General features: G+C 44.5%; 1 protein-coding gene and 1 long non-coding RNA gene across 4 annotated transcripts in view; both read left to right on the top strand.

Moving 5' to 3' along the window:
- SH3BGRL2 (SH3 domain binding glutamate rich protein like 2) overlaps positions 1-17,396 on the top strand; it is a 41,211-nt gene extending 23,815 nt beyond the window's left edge. For all 3 annotated transcript variants that reach the window (XM_035321403.1, XM_035321404.1, XM_035321405.1), the window contains exons 4-5: positions 15,567-15,647; positions 16,787-17,396. In XM_035321403.1, coding sequence (XP_035177294.1) covers positions 15,567-15,647; positions 16,787-16,795 — 90 coding nt within the window. In that variant the 3' untranslated portion in view covers positions 16,796-17,396. The remainder of the gene's footprint in view (positions 1-15,566; positions 15,648-16,786) is intronic.
- A 4,820-nt stretch (positions 17,397-22,216) lies between these two features.
- LOC118164112 lies at positions 22,217-22,933 on the top strand. Its single transcript, XR_004749348.1, has 2 exons — positions 22,217-22,492; positions 22,857-22,933. It is a non-coding gene; the product is annotated as an uncharacterized LOC118164112 (long non-coding RNA).
- The last annotated feature ends 574 nt before the right edge of the window (positions 22,934-23,507 follow it).

Genomic DNA, 23,507 nt, shown 5'->3' with positions numbered 1-23,507 from the left:
GTGTTATGTTATAGCAATGTCACTCTGATAATTTGCATATTTTTGTGACTTTACGACTGTTGTTTCATCTTAGTGACATTGCTGTAACACCGTAAGTCTGTGAAAAAAGTCTACATTTCAGTCAAATCGGACACATGAACCTCACTTAATTTACAGTAGTGTAAATCTGAGATTGCTGCAGTTACTTCTGCCTTTAGCTAGTGCTATGCAAGAGTTAGAAAATGTCAGTATTTAGTGCATGTTCACAAAGGGAGCTCACACATTCTGCTTAAGAAAAAGTAAAATTGAGATACATTGGAAAAGGCTACAAAAACTGGACAAGTAGAGCCATTTTCCTCAATAGGAGCTAGATAATATTTTGATCTCTGAAGGATTTTTTTTTTTTTGGACTAGCAATCTACAGGTTTTTGATTCAGGAAGCCTTACCTTTACAGGAATGATGTAGGGGTCAATTGAACTGCTATATATGAGACCTTCAGTTAACATTTTGTTTCGTGTAATAGTGTATACTTCTGTGGGTAGCTCTTTCTAAAGCAGTTTCATCATGTAATGAAATCACAGATAATCATGAGTCTCGGAATTGAAGAAGGCATTCATCGAATTTTAGTCATTTTAGGATCACTTTTGGCAATTCTGCTGTGTGCCAAGCTTTAACCCTTTTCTCTAAGACATTGGCATTATTCTAATTTGGGGAAAAAAAGTGCTTATTAGGAAGACTAGTCTGTTTTCAGCACTATTTATACTACTGAGACACTGACCTGAAGAAATGCATTGTTCTGTTGGCTTGCTGCCACTCATTTACTATAGATTTTTCAGCCTGTGTCTGTCCAGAAGCCTATGAAGATTGCTTTAAAAATCTTTTCTTTCCCTTTTTGTCTTTATCTTCTTCCACAAGAAGGTACCATGTGACCTTTTGACAGCAGGATTCTACTTCTCTCCCTTACTAAAGTGTAGATGGACATTTTAATCTTACATTAAATGTCCATCTCTAGCATTTTTCAAACGAATTTCACTGGAGTCCTTGTGTACAATAATGGAGGGCAGAGCATTGACCCCTGCCAGCAGCTAAGCACCCACACAGCTTCTTGCTCACTCATCTCCCCTTCCCCCTACCTCACCCAGCAGGAATGGGGGGAGAATAGGAAAAGCAAAAAGCAAGAGAACTTGTGAGTTGAGATAAAGAGAGTTTATTACATGAAGGAAAGGTGGGGGGGCCAAGAACAGGTGATGCAAAGGCAATCACTCACAATGTCCCGAAAGCAGACCAGTGCCAACCCGGTCTCTGAGCAACAGCTGCCTTGAAAGAACACTTCCTCCCCAGCTTTTATTGATGAGCATGATATTATATGGTATGCCATCTCTTTGGGCAGTTTGGATCAGCTTTCTCCGCTGTGCCGCCCTTCCAAACTCTTTGCCCACCCCCAGCCTACCCATTGGGGAGGGGGAGCACAGGGCGCAGTGAGAAGCAGGCAAGACTTCGATGCTCTGCAAGCCCTGCTGGGCAGTAGCCAAAACACTGGTGTGTTATCAAGGCAGTTTTAGTCACAGATGCAAAACACAGCACCATGTGTGTGCTGTAAAGGAAGTTAACTCCATGCCAGCCAGACTCAGTAAAATCTCCACTGCTTATTTCATACCATTTGCCCCACTAACCCGATACGTCCTCATTAACTCTCCTCCCTGACAGTCATTTGATATATACAGTTGTAGTCTGTGGGCTATCCCCATCAGACATCTGTTCACATGTCCATTCAGTTCATTTAGTTAGTGACTTGAGATCCATCTGGTACAGTGGATTTTCAGGAGAGGTTGGGTGGCTGGGCACCAAAACTGGCCCAGGTTGGGTCACCACTGCACTTAGTCCCTCCCAAGGCTCCCCCTCTGTTCGTTTGAGTGGCTCTTGCTGCAGTGCTTTGATGTACAACTATGGCATACAATCAAATCCTGGGTTATTTTCTCCCAAGGTTAAATCTCCTTGAGATGCACTCCACACTGCCTTTTCCTCCTGCATTACCAAGTGTGATGGTTCTTGAGTGAAAGGGAAAGGTTTGCCTTTTCCTAAGGGAGCAATAACCCATGCTGACTTTCTCAGCCACTGCTCTCCACAGCAGAGAAGCTTTACCCACTTGACTTGCTCGATTGTGGCACATTTTGCATGTATGGATGACCTGCGTAATGGCTTCAGGGGTCAGGTCCACTCCTCACTCACAAGCCCATCCGTACATTGTGTGTCCTCCTGAATGTGTCATGGGCCCGCTGAGCTGTGAATTGTTCACCCCTGTGTTCCAGCTTGAGGTCCACCTGAGCCATTCCAGATCTGGCAGTCTGGTCTTCCTGCTGATTGTTTCGGTGTACTTTGGTGGCCTGGCTCTCGGGCATGCCAATGTTTACATGACGTACTTTTACAACAAGGCTCTCCTCCCAGGCAGCAATGTCTTGCCACATTGTGCAGCATCCCAGGTGGATCTGCCTCTGCGCTGCCAGTTAGTCTGTTTCCAATGTGCAGGCAGCCCCACAGGGCTTTTACCACTAGCCAACAGTCAGTTCAGAGTACTGGTCACTTTTTCCCTTTCAGCAATCCCTAGAGCAGGTTGGATGGCTTTTACTTCTGCAAACTTACTCAATTCACCTTTTTCCTTTCACGGTTTCAGTAATGTGTTTTGCAGGACTCCACACAGCAGCTTTCCACCTCTGATGCTTTCCCACATGATGACAGGACCCTTCAGTAAACAGAATGTGCTGTTTTTGTTTTTTGCTAATTTATTATACAGTGGGGCCTCTGGCCTCCCTGGGTAGATGCTTTGAAAGCGCTGCATTCTGGCCAGTCCGTGATTTCTTCTTCCTGCTCCCAAGGAGCTGTTTTCTCCTTTGCTAACTGAGCTGACCTATCCTTCCATTGTTGCTTTGTGACTTACAGTAGTGACTGTTAAAATTGAGGATTAGATCTCTGATTCAGCTACGGTGTCTGTGTCTACAGATCCACAGGCCCTCATTTTGTGTCTCCTCAGACCCACAGATCATCTGGCTTCTTTGAGGGGTACGGAGAGTGGCTTGGTAAGCAGAGGCCGGGTTCCGACGCGGTGCTAGAAGATGTGTCTCTGGTATAGTCAGGGCATCCTTCCTTCATGTGGTCTGCCAGTTCAGCAGGATTCCTTGTCTGTCTGGGCGTGAAGTCCCAGACCATCAGAGGTGAAAGCTGCTGTAAGTACCTGCTCAAATTCTCCCACATGCCTTGCTGCCCTGGAATTGGCTGCCCCGGGCATGTTCCTGTGTGGCCGTCCCAGCTGGGTGGTTAACCTTATGAAGAGCCATAATCGGCACGAATACAAGCAATATGGTTACACAGGGTTATTCAAGAAATGGGAGGGCCATTGCAACAAGGGTGGAAGCAGAAGATGGCTTTCATCATTCCTCCACAAAGTGGCTCCTGGAAAAGAGGAGAAGGGACTAACTGCTAATTGTCTCCACAACATGGTTCGCAGAATACTGGGATGGCAGCAGTGCAGGGGCCAAATACCAGATGAGGCTCAAGGCCAGTGCTTTTATTATAGCTCTTCCAGGCAAAGCAAAATGATAACACAGCACACAGCAACATGAACAACCCCTAATGTTTGATGTACAGAAAGAAAGGGAGCAAGCAATGGAGCAAGTGAGGGAACAAATAAATCAACATTGAGAACAGAGAAGTCAACATTGTGACCAGCAGCTGCAAGTAACAGGTAAACAGCTGTAATTCAGTCTGGCACACACTTATCAAATCTTTCACTGTCTTGAACCCTCTGAAGCCCCTGTTCTGGAGCCAACAGATTTCTGTTAGTGCCTAAGGAACCACACAGCTGATTGTTCACACCACACCTCCAAGCAGGACAGGGAAGAGAATAAGAAGAGCAGGAGTGAGAACAACAGGTGGGTCGGGAGAAACATTTTAATAAGTGAAGGTAAGGGAGGGAAATGACCAAGTGATGTGAGGTGGTCCCTTACCACATCCCAACAGCAGACATCTCCAGCATGTCTCTGAGCAATGTCTACCTTGGAAGACAACCCCCTGCCCCCCACATATATATTGCTGAGCACGATGTTATATGGTGTGGAATATCCCTCTGGCCAGCTGAATTCTTCCCAGCTTCACTGCAGGTGATGCTGGGGAGCAGAGTAATAAACAGACAAGGCCTTGATGCTGTGCAAGCGCTGTTGGGCAATAGCCAAAACACTGGTGTGTTATCAAGGCTGTTTCAGTCACAGATCCACAGCACAGCACCATAGGGGTTTCTGTGAACTGAGTCCCAGACAGATGCAATAAAAATGAGAAGATAAAGACTGTAGTTCATTTTCTTTTCTAAGTTTACGCTATTAAATCCTTTGCTTTCAAGGTTACAGAAAAAAAAATCTAAATGTTCTACCTGCCATTGCATATTTATCTTACACAATCAGATCAGTTAGTTAGCATGTGAGTTGCTCAGATTTTTTTCTAAAGAATTGCTGATAGGATACACCATAACACTAACTAGTCAGCATCCTGCAAGTTGAAAACACTGTCTGAAAAATGAAGGGATAAGTAATTATCTTGCTTAGTGCAAGATAAAAGTTTTTTTGTTTGTTTGTTTGTTTGTTTTTGTTTGTTTGTTTTACAGACTCTGGGAAGTCCAGACAGATGGAGAGGTCACTGTGGACTGGTACATTAGGGCTAGGTTCACAGAGGGAGAGTAGCATGATGTCAAGCGCTGACATGCCTAAATTTGGGGTATGTGGATTTGGAGTAGAAATTGTAGTTCCCCCCGCAGAGCTCTGGCTTCTTCAGCTGGTTGGTGAGGAGCCACAGATGCATGTATCCAAACAGGATGTGAAGTAGCCCCAACATTGGGCGTGGAGAGTTCTTAAAGCAGCAAGCAACAAATGCTGAAAAAATGCTGTCTGAAATTAGGCCTGTACCTCACACCTCCCCCTTCTGTTCCCTCTGATATCCCCACAAGTGAACACAGCCTTCTCAGGCTAGAAGCGAATCCTGGATCTTTTCAGAAGATAGAAAATCTCCACTTCCCCATGAAGGCACACTCTAATTTTAACCTTACGAAGCTCAAGTTAGCACATTGAAACAGCGATGGTTTTATATGCATGCACAAAATCTGCCACTGATACGAGATTGCCTGAAATTTAGGCCAACCAAAATTAAGGTGGGAGTTTGAGCTGAAGGGAAAATATTTACATAGCAGGCTAACTCTTCTTTCTTTATTTTGTTTTCTTGGAAGCTGCTCAGATGGTTTAGAGTGTTAGGGTACGTAAGCACTGATAGAGTGCCTGGTGGGCAGCAGCACAGACAGGGACACATGATATTTGTTGTCCTTCCCTGAAATGTAATACAATGGGTATCGACTCCATCAAAACAGTGAAGGTCTATAGACAAGAAAGAAATCAAATATGCTGCTGAAAGGGGCGCAGTGTTCTTGAGAAGCTATTCAGTGCACAGGGAATTACCGTGACACTGATTTCTCTACACTGTTCAGTATCAGTCTCTTCTGCTATTTTTTAAACATACTGGAAAAAAATCCTACAGAGTTCTTCTTCCTTTTTTACGTGTGTAAAATAGCAATTCAGTAACTACTCATTAGGAGTAACCACTCATTTAGAGGAAAAAGAAAAGAGAGGATCCAAGAAAACTGGCTAGAGACCCTCCCAGAATTTCTGTCCTGGACTGTTGTTGGGCAGTTTGTCTTACTTCTTGTACAGATACACAGAGCTTGAACTCTGTCTCTTTAGATTCTTAAGCAATGTGGCGTAATTTACCTATAGCAAGCCTGCTGTAGTGTCTTTAGGAGCCAGGACAGTTGTGAGGCTAACTTGGTATCCAGCAAGCCTACATTTGCTTCCCTGCACCCGTGCAATCGTCTTACCCAACTCACTCAGCATCGTGGTGGTCCTATTTTGCCTTCAGAAGAGGGATAATCTCACTAGATACAAGTTAGTGTGAATTCCTCAGGGATCATACACTGTCTATTCAGATTAATGAGTGATTATGCTGAAACTTTCTTCATAAATTATTTTTTTCTATTAGAGTTAGAATTTCCCCATATGGTCAATTTAAGCTGTTTGTTGAAATCATTCTTGGTCACCTTTTGCAGTTGTGCACCCACAGACCCCAGGCGGAATGTGAGTGACCTGGGGACAGTGACATAGAGCTGTTTGTCTTCCTGATGAAGCCGTTTCTCAAGCAAGGAACGCAGAAGACAGAGCTGATGTTGGAAAGCAGCCCCTGCCCAGACGTCTTTTCCATGCTGACAGTATCAGGCATTGGTTGTCTCCATGCCGACTGCTCAGGCCATTCGCAAGGTCCATACAGCTGTAACTTACAGGCTGTATCTGTGCTTTTGCCATCCACTTCTCCACTGCTTTTCCATGTTGCAAGACAAGAGCTGTAGCTCTGTGTGGTATGTATAAGAGGAGCACAGTGCCAGAGGCAAAATGTATCCAGCCTGCCCAGTGTTAGAGGTTAAGAACATAGGAACTCAGCAATAATAATCCAAGAATTTTGTCATCCCAGTAGTTAGAGCTAATACCATTAATGTGTTAGTGCTGCTGGTTATCCTGTAGTGGAGAGAGTAAATTCCTGTTGAGAACTGTAGTTTTCATCTGAACTTTCTTCTCTGCTTTCTAAACTTCAAGAAGAGCTGTTTGAAGGTAAAGTTGCAGGTATTTTCCTGTAAACCATCCCGCTACGTGAAGATGATAGCTGTCAGATACTTGATACAACTTTAGGAACACCTTAGTCTGTTTTCAGACACTATTTCCTAAGTGTAATAACATAGGGTGTTTATATATTTAAAAGCAGTTAAAAATGACCAGTGTAAAATTAGAACCATCCCCTTAACAGAATATAGTAGAAAATACCACAGTTTTTGTCTTTATTTTTTTTAAAATTGCATTGATGTTCTGCAGAACTCATGGATAATCAGTGTGACATCAGTTACCAGCAATTTTATTTGGGATCCTAATTCTCCTTTGCATGAAATCAAAACTTTATATTGTGCCATAATTTCCTGGGGAGAAGGGGTTTATTCTTGAATGGCTCATGATATCTTTGGTTATTGGCTCTTATAAAAGGCCTGGGCTAGTAAAATATACTGAGGAAAGGATAAGAAAGCGTGTTAAATTGCAGTAATATTTTGAGGGTACGTAGTATTGTACAGGAAATAGATGTAGCAATATCTAGTGAGTGTTGTGGCTGTTGTCAGAGAACAAGAAGGATGAAATAAATAATTCAGTGCACCATTGCGCCACTTGTAATCATGGTTATATGGTTGTGTTCTAAGAAACCCTTTGAAGATGCAGCCGTTACAGTTCATTTATAAAGGAACGTGGTGTTAATACATCGCATCACCATTACAGTTAGCGTGGCTTTCTTCTTTAATGCCTTTCCATTTCTCTTCTTCTGTGAAGGAACCACAGAAAACAAAGGAAAGGTTGAAAGATGTTCCCACCAGTGTCTCATTCCCCAGCTAAACCAAAGGAAAGGGAAATCCATTATGTTCCATTTAGTGCTCGGAGATGTCACCTGATCTTGGGGCGAGTAAAATGTTCAAAGAGGAGAAGCAACTATTGTGGTTGTCATGTCCATTGTAACGTTACAGCTGCCTTAAAACATGTCAAAGTTGACATAGGTCCACACAAAGTTCTGTGCAGGTTGGTTAATTTATGTCTTTTAGCCATGATTCCTTGTAAGAGGATGACTGCCATTGCTCACTCCCCGAGGTTTCAGTCCCTCCCTCTTCTCCAACTCCTGTCATTTCCAGATTTGATAATATTCTTAGCTAAACAGCTGGACACATAAAGAGCTAGAAGGTGCACAGAAGTGGGGCACCTGTTGTCATCCATAGTACTTATCCTGCCACTGTTTCCCCCGGCCCAGGTGGGCACGCTGCCAGGTGAATGTCTCGACTGTGAGAAGCCCTCGGATTCCCTGTGCAGAGGTGAGGGGTGTCAGTTCTTGGACACCTGATGTCTGTGTACCCGGTCACAGTTGCTGAATGAATGGCAGACATCACCGCAGCCTGCTTTTGGCATGCACTGTCCAAACAATAGAGCTGTAGCTGGCAGGGGACTCCCTTTTATTAAAGCCTTTGTTTTTGGAAGCCTACAACTAGAGAGATTATGGAAATAACCATCTAGCCCTTAGGAGAAGAGTAGCAGGTTGCTTTGTGGAATCAATTACATAAGCTATTTAAAAATCCTGTCCAGAGATCTTATCAGAAGGGTAGCTAATGGAAAGCTGTGTTATGTTTTGGCTGTCCTGTCTCATGTAGACAAGGTCTTCTTATTTTTGTGTATCTGTGTAATATTGAAAACAGGCTCGCACCCATGCACATGCACTCGTTCTCCAAGGAGAGCTGTGCTGAGTAAGGTTTTCCATTGTAATCCTAATCCGATCAGTGAATGAATGTAATCTGTCCCAGCGAACTCAACTGCCCTTTTCAGGAAGGATGCTAACAGCTCGTTCTCACTGGCATCCAGCATGAACTCAGGCAGCAGCCGAGTGCTCGTTCAGTGCATTTAAATTACGAGTTCACCATTATTTCTTGTAAGAGCAATTACCTTGCCCCTTATAAAATAATGGAGAGATCATAATCATACATTAAAAATGATTGCTGAAGAGAAACAAATTAAAAAAGCATGGCAATAGATTTCTCTTTAAGTGCTGCACGATAATTAGTACATTTTAAAAAAATCTATATAAAAAGCAGTCGAGCTACGTTTGGGCAGGTCGCTTGTTTTTCTGCTGCTGTGTGTGGTAAGCACCTGATAAACAATAAGGATTTGTCTGAGATGTTTAACAAGCTCACTCTTTCTCTTCTTGTGAGTTAAAAGCAAACACCAACAAAGCCAGCCTGCTCTTTTAAAGAAACTTCCTGGGAGGAATTTTCCTCACGGTTCCTGTCTTTGAAATGTCATCAGGTAAAATGTTCTCCTACTCTCAGCTGCAGCGATGTGCGGGCAGTATCTGTATAATTGCTAACTGCTAAACGAGATCTGTTTTGTGTTAATGGTTTACTTTGACCCAGTGTCTTCACTGTTATTATCCTTGAAGCACAAACAATTATTTATGCTGGTCTGCAGTACTGGCAGTTTTAACTTTGGTGTGCAGCTAATAGTTTCTCCCAGCGCTGCCAGTGTTCATTTACTAAAGTCTCAGTGTGCCTGCTTAACAAAACGGTGAGCCAAATTATTTGTGGCAGTGCCTGCAACCACATCAGTACAGCGATCTGGTCTGCCAGCACTAGGCATACGGCACACTTAAGGACTCCACATCACAGTCAGGCTCCCACTACCACTGGAGCCAGGTTGAGCTTTGTGAACAACTTGGCACTTGCTGCTGGGAGGAGAGCTACCTTGGAAGTGGCATCTCCAAGGAAGGGAGGATTCCCAAGGACCAGCAGCTTTCCTACTGAGAAAAATTGGCATAAAACCCATGTAAATACCAGGAAGGCATAAGGCATTGGTGTTATAATAAGGCAGCAAATCCAGATTCCCAGAATGCATGTCCACCATCTCACTGTAGCATTTGGGCTGTGGATGGCTGTTGGGATTTCTGCATAATCTAGACATTGAGAGAGCTCTCCTGCTTTTGATTAATCTGCTTTTAAAGAGGAGCAAAGCTACCACAGCATCTTTTATTTTCAGGATAAACTGCAAGGATTCAGATTTTGAAAACAAAGCTATGTAGGTGTGAGGCTTGCTGTTTATTATTCTTTTTCCAGAAAATAAAATGAACGATATCACTTAGCTTTGCCGATTGTTAGAAAACTTTGTTTAACGTACAGCCTAAGATAACACCTGTGGCCTTAATTGTGGGAGGCTGAAGGTCCCGCTAGCCCAGATCTGCCCTGACAGTGGCCATAAGCATGTGCCTAGGAAAGACCATAAAGAAGTGAGGCCTATAAAATACTTCCATTGAGTACTTTCCCTGACTCTAGCTGTTTTTCTGAAGCAAGTATATCACTTCAGCTTATTTAGTAATTCTCACTACATTCCTCTTTCATGAACTTCAGCCTTCTGGTAAAGCCACATGAACATTTAGCGTGCCTAGCGCACTTCTGCAATGAGCCCGCTGAGCTCTGCATCTAGCACCGAGCATCCTGCTGCCACAGAGAGCTTTGCAGCCTTCCTCCCAGTACCGCCTGGCGTGACTTTGCTTCTGAAAACCTTTTCAGCCACGGTCTGCCTCTGGTCTGGTTAAGAATCACTCAGCAGGAGCAGGGAAAGCAAAGATGAACTTTATGTTGCTCTATGCAAGGCCAGCAAGATTTTGCTTGGCTCTGAAGGCGAGCTGTTGAAATTTCAGTAGTTAGCTGTGTTTATTTGCCACAAAGCGAGAGCTCGTTAGGTCAGCTAAGCTGTTCCCCAGCAGCTCTCACAGCACCTTTCATGCTGTAACCATTCTGCGGGTAAAACGGGGGCTGTGTCTGGCTCAGACTGCTTGGTGATCAAGCTGCTGCTGCCTTTAGGGGTGAGGAGCCGGGTCTAAAGTAGTCAGGTGGTTGGTATCCTGTTAAGAAGCATTTTCTAACTTGAAATAGCTTTTTACTCACCTTATTTATAGTCCTGTCTCTTCTCTGTCCCCTCAAACCATCCTGAGATGTATTTTTTATCCTAACTGGCATTTATCATTCTCTGTAACCTTTCATACCTTCATCTTTGTGATTTATCACCTGTAGGTTCTTTTTTTTTTTTTTTTTGTGGCTTTTCAACTTCTCCAGAAGGATTGAGCATCCCTGCGTCGCTGATGATTCATGTCCACTGTCCCCTTTGTTTTATTAGCCTTAATCAGCTACTGAGTTTGCCAGGATTTTATATGTTAATAATGTGTAATTAGCAGCTCTGGAAGGCACCGAGGATCATAATTTAAAGCGACATGGTTGAAATGATGTTTCTGCGCAGGGTTGCCTTTTGAAGCAGTGCAGTGGGTGGCAATGTGCCACACTTGAGTATTTTTAGGTTAACAGCTGCTTTCTCAATGCCTCCAGGGGTGAGACAGTGCTGCTCTGCTGGGCCCAGCAAATCCCCGGCGCCTGCGGGCTTGGTGGAGCTGCTTGATGCCATGGCGAGGGGACTGCAGTAACTCGCTACTGGCAGCGAAGCCTGGTGCAGAACCAGGGGACTGCTGCCTTGCTAAAAACAGGGGTTGGTGGTGGCTTTCCTCTGTGCGAGGCAGTGCCCCGTGGAGATTTTTCAAGGGGAAGCTCTTGGCTTGCAAGTGGGCTGGGGTCCTGCCTGTGTATGAAGCTCCCAGCTTCCCCTGAGCATGGCACCATTTGTCTTCCTCAGCCTCTGCTGTCAGCAGCGGGATGTTTGTTACGTGAGACAAGGATTTTCACATCCCCACCCACGGAGTTAGTGTCTTTGCACATGGCCCAAATCTGCACAGACCTCTGCGTATAAAGGTAAGGTCACAGGTGGGATGTGTCTGGGACTTCAGGCACCTTGCATGTGTTACCCGGAAAGCCAGAGATGCCCAACTCCTACCACACACCAAAGTAAGACTGATGAGTCTTTGTGGGCATGGTACTGGAGGTCAAGTTTCTCAAAAATCTCTTAAGAAACTACCACACTAACGTATATATCCCCCAAATTTTATAGGGCTATTACACATTTTAATTATTTTTTTTTCATATTTGAATATTTTGGGATCATAAGTTCTCATTGCAGTCATTAACAGGAAAACTCAATTTGCAATTTTACTGCTGCGTTATTTAAAAGTAAGATGCTTCTCTCCACCCCCCCCCTTAAAGCTTGAAAGTGTCAATACCAATTTAGTATGTTTTGTAATGCAGATACTTCAAACCATGGGGGAAGTTTCTTCTAGCTGATCATCTTTTCTGGTTGTTAGAATTTCAGAATGACTGAATAGGTTGGGCTTTGTGCTCTTTCAACCACACACTTAGTTAACCTCGCTGTTTAACCTTCAGGTTTCTTTCAGTGAGTTAATCCAGCTTTGATCCAGTCTGCAAAAATGTGGAAAAAATCTATGGCCACTTCTGGAAGTAAAAATTGACAACTAGTGCTTGCAGAAAGCTTTCAGTGACTGCTTTATGGAGGTTCGTGTTCACAGATACTGGTGCAGAGTCACAAGGCCATAGTCAGAGCACGGAATGCAGCTCTGCTTCTTAGCATGCCATTTTCCAGCTGTGAGTCCCTACCCTGTTTTAATTAATTAAGAAACAAAACAGAGCTCGAGAACAGCGATGTGAGGTGATGGCTCACCCGAGCAGCGTATTCCGTCTGACACTGCTGGGACAAACAGGTCACAGGGCATTCAGGAAAACTGCACGTGTTCTTCAGAGGAAAGGGTGCTCTTGGTGGGCATTGAAAACGATGTCTGTCTTGAGCCATGCTGCTGCAGGAATACTTGCAATAGCTGCCTGGGTGGCTCCTTACGGTTTGCCAGGTTGTAATGAGCAACTTAAACCAATTTAATCCTGCCCTGATACTAAAAGGGTTCTTCTCTCTCTGCTGTGGGTTGTACTTGTCCAGTGCTGCCCTACCTTCAGCTGCACAATAGTGTGACACACCTGTAGATGAACCCAGTGGAGAAAAACAAGGTCATTTCTCAGATCAGGCACTGTCTTCACATGTGGTTGTTTATCTAGCTCATGTCCCTCATGGCTTTTCATCTGCTGTAGCAAAGCCAGGCTGCATCTTTTTCGGTTTTAACAGCAGCCATGCAGTTTTCAGGTCTTATTCTTAGAGATCAAGGGCTTAATTGAACACCCTGTGGCAGAGCTTCAGCATTGCTGAATTTACTACTCATTTACTACTACATCATTGCTGAATTTATTACTTATCTATGTATTTAGAATCACAGAATCATCTAGGTTGGAAGAGACCTCCAAGATCACCGAGTCCAACCTCTGACCTAACAGTAACAAGTCCTCCACTAAACCATATCCCTAAGCTCTACATCTAAACGTCTTTTAAAGACCTCCAGGGATGGTGACCCAACCACTTCCCTGGGCAGCCTTTTCCAATGCCTAACAACCCTTTCGGTAAAGAAGTTCTTCCTAATATCCAACCTAAAACTCCCCTGGTGCAAAATTTAATGAGCACGTGATTCTGTTTTCAGCCATGGCATTGTTGGGGTTGCTTCAGTACTGGTTCAGTTTTTGCTATGGCCTGCCTGTTTTATTTGGATTTACTTTGTGGTGATTCATTGATGTTAATTATGTTCAGTTTATATGTGAATTTATGTTAAATTAGAAATTAGCATGAGTTTATCACCTTTAATGATTTTAATTGATGTAAATATGTCTGTTTCCTCTGTTTAATTGTATGTTTAATTTCAAAGTTAGGCAGAACGGACCACACCTAAGTTTAACAAAGAGGAAGCTTAAAACAGTGTCTAATATCTTCACATGTTGGCATTTAAAAATGTAATAGTAATAGTTCTGTGCTCATAATGATAAGCAGCATCTGTCTGCAAAGCCTGTTTGCCAGTCCATGCTGCTGATCATTGCAGGAGATTCTACCTTCCTTTGCTCCAGTGCGGCTTTATTCCTACAAATGCTTCATTCCCCTGGCAGTAAAAGCAAATAAACTTAACTCTTCCTGTAAAGCAAAGTGAGCAGGTGGCATTCACTGGAAATTATGCATCACACTTGGAAAAAAAGCATGGAACTGAAAAACAGAGGAAGTGCATGCTCTTTGTCTGAATCTATATATGCATGAATATTGAAGGATAGGCAGGCATGAAGCCTTGGAATACTGGCCTGCCACCCGGGTATAGCAAAGCAATATGCCATCTTTTAAGAAGGCAATGGCAAAAAGTCATCTTAAGAAGAAGGTTTGCTCCTTCTACTTATGTCAGCTAATTCATCTGAGGCGTTATGAACATCACGGGCTTCTGCTGGCCTCTGTGCATCTTCGAGGGCAGATGGTTTTCGTATAGACATTGGACTGGGCAAGCACGTAGCACAAAGTATGGCTATTTCTAGGCTGACTGCAACTGCAAAGTGACACTTTGCTGGGACAGAGGTGTTCACATTGGTGCAGCAGTACGCCGGTGTGGAAATGCTGGGAAAGTGCCTTTGGCTAGTGCACCATAAAGGTTTTGAGAGAAATGCTGTGCATCTGTGGGATGATTATGGACCTTGTGGGAGGTGCATTGGTGACTGTAATTTCTGTCTGAATGGTCTTTTGTTTTGGGTTGGTGGTAGGAAAAATAGAGAACCGAGGGAGGTAAAGTCTCAATCTGCAAGCACACACTTTCCTTTCAGAAGCAGAAGTGGAAGGAGACAAGCAGGCAAAGCAGTCGCTACCGAAGGAAAACTGAGATACAATTTAGGGAAAGCACCTAAAACTTTTACAGTGACAAATGAGCTCTCAAAAAGCAACAAGATCAGAGGATAGGAGCCAAAGTGCTGACTTTAGGGGTCAGGGGCATTGTGAATGACTGTTAGGCAGGTAGAAGGTATGTGGAGGCACAGGGTCTACCTGTTACTGTTCTGTATTGAAAGTGTGTATGTGCACAGTCTGTATTTAAAGGATTATCTCCTGTTGAATGCTTTTAAGTTAAGCATAACTACTAATCTTAGATGTTTAGGGATAATTCTATATAATGATGAACACACCTGAAATTTCCTGACATTTACAGAGTACTTTACATGTCAGAAGTGGTTAAATAGCAATTAATATTTCCACTTTATGGTTATGTGGAAGAGAAAATGAATCTGAACTGGGTGCTTTATTGTTTGCCAGTGGTCATAGAGGAAATATTTACCAAACCACTAGGAGAACCTGAAACTTCCTGACTTCTCACTGAGTGCCAAATCCATTCACTAAACAGTGCTCTATTTCATCTTTTCACCTTCAGAACTGAAAACTGTCAGCTCATCTGGTGTTAGAAGTGTAGCAGGTGTCCAGTGCAATAAACCAATTGGTAAAAGTAGTAAGACTTCGAGATCAGAACCTGATCTTAAGCAGTTGAAACCCAGAGGGGACATAATTGTGGTAACAAAGCTTTTTGATAAAATCTTTGTATAAAACAAGATTCCTTATGGTAACATTTTATAGTTAAGTGTGTGGTTGTCCAAGTCAGAGATATGCTTACTGATTTCAAAGGATAGAGTGGCACTGAAGTCTTCTGTTCCACTACAGGAGAACTAAGGTGTTCAGTCGCCTTAGAAATTCTCCTTAGATGTTTCCATGTTAGTAAGTATCTTGGTTTGCTAAAATCCAAGTCCTTATCGGAAACTTACTTGCATTATTTGGCACTTAACTACCTTTAAAATATACCCACAGTAGATTTCTTGCTCATGTAAGTCCTGGTTAATATTTTTCTGTCAAATAAGATAGTGAAAGGTGTTTTAATTAAAGCGTCTATGTGTTTTACTATACCATCAGAGTTGCTGATATCACTACCTTTTAGAATAGCTGTTAGGTTTGCATAGGACAGTACAGGTACGTATCACTATTTTCTTGAGCGTTACTGCATATCACCCTTTACTCTGATATATGGTGTGAGAAGATCAAGCAGGAAAACACAAATACAAATGTTCTCATCTTTTTTTTTTTTTCCCCTCTAGGATTATGAAGGCTTTTTTGAATCAAAGGAGAGCAACACCGTCTTCTCCTTTCTTGGACTGAAACCTAATTTAGCATCAAAGGTCAGTGTCATATGGCAGACTTTTTATGGAATTCTTGACATACTGAGACTGAGCTGTCCTTGAACTGAATGAGCTGATTGTGACCGGACGTACCTCTATGCACTATAGCTGTCCATATCAGCTTCGTGCTAATGAGGTAACTGAAACAATTGCAATGTAAAGCATTTTGTAAAGCAAAGTGAAACTAAGCTTCTACATGAGGTAAGTTGAGACTGCAGGTAAATAATGTTTAAAGAGTACATTTTGCTCCACATTATTATAGTAAATCGACAGCAACTGACTTACTTAACAGGACAGATCTAAGGTCTTGATCACTGGAATATCCAGAGCTTATGTCACCAAAATATGATGGTGCTGAACGAGCCTGGCTTAGTGGCCCAACCAGGACAACATTTATTCATTATGTGTTATTATTTTTTCAAATGCTGAAATGATGGAGCAGCTAGGAGTTGTAGTGACTTTTTGGATAAGAATTAAATTTTATAGAATGCATATATGCAAATCAGAAAAGAATTTGAAATTGAGCCAGTTAACATCTTCCTGTGAGGACAGTGAAACAGATGAGCTTTTATCACCATATGGAAGCCTGAATGATCCTGGACACTTGTTCAAGAGGCTGTATAGTGCCCCTTTGGGCAGTAGATCAGACCACATAGGAGATTATTTTCTTCCCTTTGCTACTGTAGGTATAGCTGTGTTGGGTAGTAGTGCTGTTTCAGGCCTAGATGGTAGTTCTTGGCTATCTAGAGAGTTACTTCTGCCAGCAATTCATTTATTTCTGGATCCCCTGGGGAAGAGGAGTAGGAAGGAAAGTCAGCAGGGAACCACAAAAACAGGCTATTTTTGTAGTCTGCCTTGCTTTGGTGCTTGAACAATTAGTCCTAAGAAAAAGGTGCTGTTCTGCTGCAGTCAGAAGTAGTAACTTCTGTGCATCTGTGTTCCTTGGAAAGACCCTGCTGTAGTCCTGGAGGATTGTCTGTACAAACTTGGCCATGTTGCTGCATCAGTCTGGTACTCTTGCAGAGGGATGTGTCCTTAGCTGCTACGTGAACGTGTGAAAGCCACAGATGCAGGAGATGAAAATGTATTCATAGCATTAATAATCTTTTTAAAATTAATCTTATTTTTCTTTTAAATAGGAGTCATAACCGTAGAAAACCTATCTGAACTATCAACAACCATGTCTTCTGGATGAATGACCCTGTTCTTCAGCACACGACAGCTTCACTTATGGATCACTGTGATAGAGCAAACACGCATCCTTAGTAGTAGTCTGCTTGCCACGAGACGGTGCTCTCCAACAATACGGGGTTAATAACATGTATATGGAATAGGATTAAGTCTGGGCTACCGATCTTCCTTTTTAAAATATTCATCGTTAGTGTCTCACTTTTCTCTTTGGATTGCTTTTGCAGCTGGCACTGATATTCTAATAGACACATGTTTAAAGATAAGAAGTGGAAGTGTGGGGCTTCTGTCGTTCATGGGTATACTCACGCAGTCAGGTTCCTTAGCTTTTTTGATTCTTCCAGCTACTGTTGAAGTTAGCTCGCCATGACAGTTAAAGTGCTGGTGGTTATTAGAATGTTTGTGCTAGCTGTTATTCAGAGGGCAGAAACTGATGATCTTAAGATCTCAGTCCAAGCCAATAACTGCTGTATTTTTGCTATACATTTATTTATTATGTTTATGCTAGATCATGTTTATTGTAAGAAACACAGGTTGCTAACCTTTTTCACAAAACCTTGATTTGCCTCATGATGCACATTGCAACTGATTGCATAAAAACAATTGTTATTGTGGAGGGGGTGCCAAAGGGAAGTATTTTGACATGGTTTCTTTTCCAAATGAAGGTGAAAGGCAGGTGAAAACACTTGGTGGGATTATACTTGGTAGATCAGAAGAGGTTGTATAGCTAAAGATTACGTTGTTATTTCTTTACTGAGAAGGACTTAACACCTAAAATTGGAACTTTATAATTGGACTGTCTTAAAATGAAATTTTGCCAAAACTTGGAGTCAATTTTTAATAAAACACAGCCCCACCATTAGCCACAAGAAAGTCAGGACAACCAATTACATGGGAAAGCTTCTTTGCAATCCCAAGCCTCTGACTGTGGCTTGAAGGAAGCCCAGCTTCTTGTAAAAAGCATCAGGAAGCAGCCCTGTCTGTGTAATAAATCACACGTTCTGTTAAAAGGAGGAACCGTGGCATCGTAGACAGGTTAGCTGGAAAAGAAAACTGGAGATCATCTGGTCCAGCCTTGTCACAACCAGGGCTATAACACCAACGCTAGCTCAGGTCAGTTGTGAGGTTGTTTAGCAGAGTGTAAGAAACATCCAGAGGTGGAGATCTCATAACCCTGTAGGTAACCTGTGCTGATGCTGCAGTACTCTCCTAGTGTCAAGCATGCACTCCCAGGTTGCAATTTGTGGCCGTTGCCTTTTCTGGCACTTACAGGAAGAGTGTGACACCATCCTTTTTGTGCCCTCAAGATAGTTGCAGGGTATTATTAGATCACCTCTTAGCCTTCTTGTCAGCCTAAACAAGCATAGCTTCCTTAACTTCTGTTCATAGGTTCTGCTTTAGGCACCTGGCTGCTTCGGTGTGGTGGAGGGCTACTCTCCAGTTTCCTCACATCCCTCTTGAACTAGAGAAAGGTCCCCAAAGTGGGCACAGTATTTCGGATGTGGCCTCACCACTGCTGAGCAGAGGAGGATAGTAACTTTGCTCAGCCTGCAGGCCATGCTTGTCTTGAAATAGTCCACTGCATTTGTCCCTCCTTGTCAGCAAGTGCACTGCTGGCTTGTGACCAACCTGGCCTTCACCAAAACCCCAGTCCCTTTCAGCAGGGATATTACTCTGTCAGTCACTTCCCAGCCTTTACTGATGCCTCACCACCGCCAAGGACAGAGCTTTGCACTTGGCCTTTTCAAACTTGATGAGGTTTCTGTTGTCTCAGTCTTCGTGGCTATTGAGATCCCCCGGACTGAAGCTTTGCCAGCTGTTATTAACCACTCTGCCAAATTCAGTCTTGTTCGCAGATTTGCTGAGGGTACACGCTAGGTCACCATCTAAAGATGCTGAACAACAGGTGAGCTGTTGCCTCCCAGATTTTGGACAAGAGGTGACTCAAGACTAAGAGGTATGACATGAGCAGTGTTCATGACTACTAGTTTCTGGGGTAAAGCACAGGTTACCTTCCTGTTGGTGTTGTCTCAGCTACAAGCTGCTTAGTTGACTTTTCCTTTTAGTACAAAGGGATTACCTACATGATTTTTTCCTTTAGTATAAAGGCAAGAAAGCTTTGAAAATGGAGATGTTAAGTTTTAAAAGATGTCCATCCACCGATCAGTTTCCCTTCAGATCCTCTGGTGCCTCCTCAGTTCAGTTAAAGGAACTAGATGGAGCAAGAGCACGCACAGATTTCAAGTCCGTGGTTGCATTTAATCGTCAAAATCTTCGTTAGAGCACCTTCTCTAGAGGACTCCTTAGTGGGAGTTGATAACGTGCATATGTATGTGTGTATGTATGTATATACAAGTCTATGTCCATGCATTTTTAGGAATTATGTTGTATGTAGTAAGTTATTGTGACATTCTTGTCACCATTCCCATATTCTGGTGAGACTTGAACCTCGCTCTAGGAAGAGAATGTGACATGAGGTGGAGCTGTACATGAACAAGTTATATATAATATTCCTTAAAAAAAAGAAAGAAAAAAAAAAGTTAAAAGTATTTAACTTTGAAAAAGAATACAGATATACATTTACACGATTACACAGTTAATTACAGAGAAGCCATCCTGGATTTATCATGTACTTGATAACGTTGTAAACTTAGAAAACTGCCTGAAGTCCCAGTTTCGAAAAACTCACATAAGTGGGTAAGTGTATCCGCTGGAGGAATCCTGGGTGGGATCCCAGGCTTACCAGTGTGAGAGGCAAAATCACACTGATTTCTCCAGGGATGAAATTAGTCTCACAAAACTCCTCTTGAATGTTGATAGTCGTAGAATTGAAGTCTCCAGTTCGTTGGAGAGCAAGTTCTGCTGTGGCTGTTGGGCAACGGTGGCGTGTTTCGGAGCATGCACGTGGGTAGCGTTGGCCGTGTGGAGGACAGCACTAGCTCCAAACACGTCCTGCTTGCTCGCGTGGATTGGCCGTGTAAGTCCGACAGTTTGCTTTTGAATTGTAAGTAGCTAGCTGAAAAAAAAGAGAGTCTATATGTTGCTTGAGTGTGAATTGTGTCTGTTGTGCAACAGCCTTATTTTTGTAATGAAAGCAAGCAGAGTTCTAGTTTGTTACACAAGACGATCTGGAATTTTTTAACCAGTTTTGTAATAATGAAATGTATCTCTCGGGTAACAGAAAAGTCCTGTGGAAACGAGCCATTTATTGAAAGGAACAGCAGATTCCTAATGTTGTGTAAAATACTTGGTATAAGGGTGTGCTTGAGAACCACGTGATCCCAATTTTTAGTTAAGATTTGTACGAAACCCACTTTTTAAAAGGGAGAGCAGTGTGAATTATATTTTAATCTTTGTACCTAGCTAAAGTTGCTGCGTGGGCTTATGTGCGCCCACGCACTCACTGTATCAGTGGCTTTGACAGAGATGTTCTTGTTGGTGCCACACACTACTGGATAGTGCCTTGCCAGAAGGAGGACTGTTGGTGCAGGATCTTCTCAGACGTGCTTGACCTTGAACTCAGAAAGAGGTAGTTTCTATTATTACTATTTTTTTAATAATGCAGTAAACCGATGTTGGTGAGTCAAAAGACGCATGCTTTGTAGGGTTCAAGCAGCTTTTGCTGAGTCTTCCAAACTCTTGTTTTTTCTTAGTATGGCTTTCTCTCTCTTATTATTTTATTGACCTTTTAGAATCAAACCTTCCAAGGAAGTGGACTTGGAGTAAAAAGGCCCTAAATCCATCTTTGTGCTTCAAAATAGCCATCTTATTCAGGTGTTGAGTGGCCCAAGTGCTTCACTAAGATGAATAGCAGTTGCCAAGCTCTCAGAGGATGTCTTGGTCCTCCCTCCCTGCCCCTGCCCCCAGTTAGGCCATTTATTCAGAGTCCAGTTATTCTTGGACTACGATGCTTCCGAAGTAGGAGCCCGAGATCTGAGGCATGAGAACTGCTTCGCAGCAGTGTAAGAGCAGGGTCTTCACCAGCTAGTGCCAAATCCCGTCAGTCGCAGGGGACTTGTACACCAGTTTCACTGGATCTTTGTGTGTGCGGTGCGAGGAGGAGGGAGCCCTGGGTGCCCGCCCTGTGCGGTGAGCAGGAGTGGCAGGCACAGGCAAACGTCTCGTTTGCGGCACCCTCAGCAGCAGTTCTCACAGCCGCCCTTTGGCTTGTGGCATCTTACGTGAAGTCACACCGCTCCCCCCGCAGCCCGGCCTGGCCTCCGCTCCCTAGGGGATTCGGGAGGGGAAATGGAGAACAGCTTCCTGGGAGCATCCCTCCAGCCAGGGCAGATCCAGCTCACTCCCTTCTTTGCCTCTTCCTAACATGCTTCGTCCCGGCCTGTGTAGAGCTGTGCACAAAGCTTCTGCTCCCGACCGTTCCTGACGTCCCCGTGACGCGGAAAATGCAGACCCGGTGTTCCCCTCCACAGCCGCAGCTCGATGTTTCGTAGCTCGGTGCGGGAGGGAGCACGCTGCATCCCAGACTGTGTACGCGTGGAGTCCTGAGTTATGTGTTAAAGCCGTGTTCATCCAATAAAAAATGTAATTCGGAAAAGACGTTGGGGCGGTGTTGTTTGTGCCACGGGAAACAATGACAAAATGCAGGTCTTTCTCCTTGCTGCAGCTCCCTCTGGTGACAGCCCGGTTCCTCGGCAGATGATAGCACCTCAGCGCAGCACCTCCGAGGCTCCGGACGGTGCTGAGCAGCTTCAGTCCATGGCCGCTCAGGGGGAGCTGCGGCCTGCAGGACACCTGCAGAGGTAGGGTCTAGGTCCTCCGCAGGGAAGCGGCAGGAAGGCAGAAGAAGCAAAAGGGTGACTTTTTGTCTTGCGTTTTTTCACTCAGGTGAGTGAATAAATGCTGTGGAAATAAAGGATGGATCCAGTGGGGTGGCTTGGGCAGTTGTCCCCTCCAGCTCTGCCTGTGCACACTGCGTACATCCGTGTCCGAGAGAGGCCCCTTACCGCCCAGGGAAACCACGAACCCCTGGCCATTATTCATTAAATCCCTGTGCAGTATTCAAAAGTCAAAGGAGTCGTGTCTTAGAAATAATGCCATCTCTTCCCTCTAGAGGAACTCAGATGCAAAACCAATGCAAGCAGGTGCGGTGAGAGAGAATCCCCGTGCTGCTCACCAGACAGCACCCAGCCTTTCTTTGCACATCCACCAAAATCGATGAATGTTTAGATACGTAAAACTGCAAGGCCTGAGCCCAGATGTCTGCCTTACAGGACCTCCAGCAAATAAACTTGGCCAAGATGGTCTCCTGGGAGCCGTCAGAAGAAATGGGTGGTAGCTCAGGTTTTGCCTCATTTCCCTGAGCCTACCTGAAGCGTTCATAGAATCATTAAGGCTAGAAAAGACCTTCAGGATCACCTGGTCCAACCATCACCTGGTCCAGCCTCAACCATTTGTCTGGCTGGAGTAAGGCGCAGACCGGCGCTGGTGGAAGAGAAACCCGCAGAGGGGGATCAGGTGCAGAGGAGCAAAACCAGGCTATGGACAAGGGGCAGGAGCAGTCGGGGTTTGCTGGAGATGGAAGCTCTGTTCGGGTCCATCCTGCTCCTCCAGCAGCTGCCAGCCGTCTCCTCCTCCCTTAATTACACGCTTACACCCTTCTGGTGGGAGAAGGGCAATTATCAGGGCTGATGGCTTTTGTGTGTGCTTCCAAGATAACTTCGGGGCAGCGGATTTTCCTTCCTCCCTGTAAACGTGTGCCACTTTCTTACCCACAAGGAGCACAGTGACCTGTCACTTCCCACACACACACATGGGCACAGCACCCGAACGCCAGCCCCTGTCCCTCCGTGTGCAGAATCCGTCCCTGCACGCCCCCAGGCCTGCAGCCGGGTGCCCACAGCTCTGCCGTGCCGCGGTGGCTGGAGAGTCATCGTTTGGGTTGGAAAAGACTTCGGAGATCACCTGGTCAGACCTCGAAGAGAGAAGACGTGGTCTGAGTGTTTTCCTTTTAGCTTCTCAGCTGCATTTTTATGTGCTTCACGGGGGGAGGGAGCAAGGTAGGTGTGAAGAGGCAGAGATGGATGGAGCGCCGATCGGCTTTTCAGATGTGAGAACTAATAAAGCTCAATTACTTTTAAGCCTGGCATGAGCAGCATACTAATGTGTCCACATATACATTTTTCATCATTTAATTATAACCTCCCTAATTAAAGCTATATCTGGAGAGGCGTCCAGCTCTTTCTACCTCAGCTACCGCTGCCAGTGTACCCAAACTGTCCTCGTGCGACTGCTGTCGGGCCCTCCCTGCTGCTTTGTGGAGCCCTTGGGCATCTCCTGCCTCCCACAGTGGTGGCACCGCCTCGCAGGCTCCCCAGAGGCCAGGGCTGAGCCCCGCCGCTGGCTCTTGAAGCCCCCCTGGGGCTTTACCCCCCCGCAGGAGGGGATGCCCAGGCTGGCACAGCCCGAGACACAAAGCGGAGCTGGCAGAAGGCAGCCCGCAGGCGGGGGCGCTTTTCGCGAAGGGATTTAAATACCGGTGGTGACAGCGGGAGAAGGCTTCGGGGTTATTTTTGGCACCCAGATGGCGAGGCTGCGCGAGGGGGCTGGGGACGGCTTCCCCATGGGGCTGATGCCCCAGGGCCGTGCCTTACCTGGCGTAAGTACCCATGGGGTTACCTGCCACGGGTACGTATGGTTCCCCGCAGGTAGTTC

The sequence above is a fragment of the Oxyura jamaicensis genome, chromosome 3 (genome assembly GCF_011077185.1).
Source record: "Oxyura jamaicensis isolate SHBP4307 breed ruddy duck chromosome 3, BPBGC_Ojam_1.0, whole genome shotgun sequence".
Lineage (NCBI taxonomy): Eukaryota > Metazoa > Chordata > Aves > Anseriformes > Anatidae > Oxyura > Oxyura jamaicensis.
This window is presented reverse-complemented; position numbering and strand designations above follow the sequence as displayed.